We start from the raw sequence: 3,780 nt of genomic DNA, 5'->3' as shown, positions 1-3,780 counted from the left end.
CTGCACATGCAAGAATGATGACCAAATTGTTAGTTTTCTTGCAGCAAAAACTTGTCTAACTAATAAAGTTTTACTTTAGTAAGCATGTTTTTTGTCTCATGACAGGTGATAGAGCTATACTATGTTACCCATTGTCTCTTGGTTCTCTGTACGCCTCCTGGTTTTGATGCAGGAGTTTACCTGGCTGACAAACCAGTGTAGGTTTTGTCTCTCACTTACAAAGTTCTTCTTGAGCACATAGTTCATGCTCTCACTTCGCTGTGTGGATGTCATTTTGGCACAGAAAATTTCTTTGAAGTAGGCTGATATCCATTTCTCACGCTTGTTCCACATGGCCAGCATCGTGGCATCATCATGGAGGTTGTACCTATCGATGAGTCCTTTCCAGGCATCCTCAAACTCAGTTGGCATGAGGGGCTAGTTGAGGATTGATGTGAATTCTTCTTTGAAGTCTTCGTGCAGGTAGTACAGGTATGCGAGGTGTTCCTTGTAGTTCTTCATAATGTGCCAGCGGCACAGCTTGTGTACTGTGTTCTTGAAAACTTGTATTATCGCCAAAGCCATTGTCGGGCACTGGTCTGGTAATGAGAAAAGAGATGTGGAGTGGTCAGCATATGTTGGTGCATATATACAAATAGAACTGACACAAACATTTTTTAACATGTTATTTTCCTTTTAGTTTTTTGGGGGAAGGGGGTGGTGGTGGTGGTTGGGGGTGATTTTCGCGGTTGTACCTGTGAGGATGCATGTAGGAGCCTTCCCTCTCATGCACCTTAAAAATGTCTTGAACAGCCATCTGAATGATTCTGCATCCTCATCTCTTATCAGGGCGAAACCAAAGAATGTAGTCTGGAAGTGGTTGTTAGTACCGACAAACACCCCAAGTGGCATATGGTACTTGTTGGTCTTATATGTGGTGTCAAATGTTACGCAGTCGCCGAAGTCCTGATAGGCCCCTCGGCAGCTTGCATTCGCCCAGAATATGTTCTTAACTCTGTCGGACTCATCGAGTTGCATGTCACAGAAGAATTCCCTGTTTATAGCTTTCATCTCCCTAAAGAAGTTGACAGTCTTTAGGACATCGTCCACATCATCCATCCTTGAATTTTTTGCTTTCCTGGATATTAAAAGTGAACAGTCATTCAAAAATGCATGTTGAACTGGCGTCAGGTCATGTGTTGTGTAATATGTTTGTACTGACAAAGGAAAAAAGACATAGGCGGTTTATGGGAGGAGAACAAATTTGTACTTACAGGTTAATCAGGTCTTTGGCATTCATTTCGAGGAAGTAGCTACCAGGGTCATCACCGCCCAGTATGCTCATGATTTGCGCGTGTTCAATGCCTTTGAACTGTAGGTACTTGACGTACTCCAAGATTGTTTTGTCAAAGTTTTTGTGGGAGTGCAAGAAGACAAGCATTTGCTGAGTGAGCTGTAGCCTGTGGTTGTGTTCCCAGACTATCTCTTTTATGACAAGTGTTCCATCCTTTTCAATCTTCAGCCTCATTTTAGCCCCGCAGTTAGTCCTGGCTGTCGATTTGTTCCGTTGTCTATTTTCTTCAGACACCTTTGAATGATAGACTCCATAGCACGTGCAATAAAGGTAGGTTCTGGTCTTAAACTTGGAGCCTTCCCTGATAGCAAAACCCGCGTGCTTCGCATAGAGGTTGTAGAAGTTCTTTGCTTCTTCAAAAGTTTCAAAGCGCATCTCTAGCCTTGGCAGAACATAAGATTCAATGTTAGGTGGCTGCACGCAACAATGAGCAAACAAAAATGCAGTTATGAAAATGTTTAGATGGGGTGGTCACAGTACCATGGTATGGACAGTGCTTGTATGGTTTTTTTCTGAATGTGGATACTTACATGTGTATAGCTCTATGCTGCCTCCGGTGTTTGCTATTCACCCTGGTATATGGGCGCGGGTGGTGTCACCCTTGGCACATGCAGCAATGCATCTCTTGGAGGGAGCAATGTTGAAGAAGGTCTCCGTCTCTCATTGTACAGCCGTCTCCCCTCAGATTGGTTGTGAGGTTGCTCCTGTCCATATGGCTCATATCTTGTACTTTGGAACCTGTTAGAGCGGCCAAAATTTCTGTCTCTTTGGCCTGGTCTTCCCGTCGCAACCGCTTTTGCAGCACGGATGATTGATGTTGATGGAGCGACTGGTGGAAGCCTTGTTGCAACCCATCCACGGCTTCCTGTCCTTGGCTTTCTGCATGCGTTACGGAAGGAAAACATTTGTTGTTGGGGATATTGCTGGCCTTGTTGCAACCCATGAGTGACATAGCTTGTATTCCTAGATATTGGTGTTTGCTGCATAGAAGAACTTGTCCGTGCTTCTAATGATTCCGGTCTATCTTGAAATCTACCTGTATTGTTGAAGTATCCTGGTAGTATTTCTGGTGTTACCCAACCAGGTGGTGCCCCATATCTGCTTGGCTCATCAAACGCTTGTTGCGTGCGCCGCCTTGCTGGCTTCTGCAATGACATTCAACAGTTTTGGGATTAATCTTTTTCTGCATTTTTCTCGTATACATGCTATGGGTAACATGTCATGCACTGAAGGCATTGTACAAGTTGAACTTGCATCGATGGTTGTTATTTAAACTATTGTTCTCTATTTTGTATCTGGTTCCATTTTCAGTCAAACAGTATAACCGTACATGTTACACACTGATGTACTGTTTTTTAGCACTGCTTGTAAACTGAACATTGAACTTCAAAGATGTATGGATATGCATATATATAAATCTGATGCATGTCTTCTCTTTTGGTCATCTATAACTTATGCAACTACACTAGAAGTACTCTTAAATTATGTATCATTGAACTTACTGTGTAGACATTACCTCAAGTTGAACTTGCATCGATGGTTGTTGAACTTCTTCTTCTTCCTCTCGTGGTCGGCGTACTGGCATGTTCTTGGGAGGCGGCGCCATTGATGCAGCGTCTTGCGGGGATCACTACCCCGACGAAGGAGCCCCGGCGATGGAGGGAGGCAGGAGGCGGCGGATCATGGCCCCGTCGGGCGGGGATGGCGGTGCGCGGCGGCAGAGGAAGGCTGGGATGGCGCGCGGCAGTCACCGGAGGCGGGGACGGGCCGGTGAGCTCGTCGGAGGGGGGGGCGAGCGGGGAGGATCCGGCACCTGTCGACGCGAAGGTGCGCGGGGAGGGGCCGACGCCCGTCGGAGGGAAGGCGCGCGGGGAGGTGCCGGCAAGCCCGTCGGCGGGGAGGCGTGCACACGGCCAGCCGGCGGCAGCACGTGGGTCGGAGGAGCGACCCGTCACGGCGCCATGGGCTCCCTCGCTCCGGCTGCCGCCATCGCTCGCTCGCTCGCGACGACTGCCTCCGGCGGAAGGAGGCGGGTAGGTTGGGGGCGGGTCAGGGGAGATTCTACGGGTGTGCGCGTCGCGCCCTTATAGGGACCGAGGGTAACAGAATAGTCCAGCCCTATATATATATATATGTATATATATATATGTATATATATATATATATATAAAGATGCGGTTGCAAAATGATAGGATCATCATGGATGTGCCAGGGGCCACGACCGAAGTGGTGACCCTGAAGCAAGCGTTGTCCGAGGCCAAAAACAAAGCGGCCAAGGAGCGCACTGAGCAGGAAAAACAAGAGGCACGGGTGGGCGAGGTGCAGCAAGAGCTCCACGCTCTCGTGAAGAAGCACGAGGCTTTGGAGCTTGACTCAAAGATGCGAGAGTCCGAGCTTGCCACGGCCCTTGAGAGCACAAAGCATGCCAAGGCTGAAGCCCGAAAGCC

At 47.9% G+C, this 3,780-nt stretch overlaps 1 protein-coding gene across 1 annotated transcript; it reads right to left on the bottom strand.

Annotated features, from left to right (window-relative positions):
• Positions 1-417: 417 nt before the first annotated feature.
• Positions 418-2,939, bottom strand: LOC147979108 (protein FAR1-RELATED SEQUENCE 5-like). Its single transcript, XM_087515040.1, has 6 exons — positions 2,850-2,939; positions 2,370-2,478; positions 2,064-2,212; positions 1,254-1,747; positions 735-1,117; positions 418-578 (listed from the first exon to the last, which is right to left on the bottom strand). Exons 1-6 carry the CDS (start codon positions 2,937-2,939, stop codon positions 418-420), a joined length of 1,386 nt encoding a protein of 461 aa, XP_087371166.1.
• Between the last annotated feature and the right edge of the window lie 841 nt (positions 2,940-3,780).

This window comes from Triticum urartu, chromosome 3A (genome assembly GCF_056163025.1).
Source record: "Triticum urartu cultivar PI428250 chromosome 3A, HENAU_Tu73, whole genome shotgun sequence".
Taxonomy (NCBI): Eukaryota; Viridiplantae; Streptophyta; class Magnoliopsida; order Poales; family Poaceae; genus Triticum; species Triticum urartu.
The sequence above is the reverse complement of the archived record's forward strand: the minus strand, read 5'-3'. Positions and strand labels throughout refer to the sequence as shown.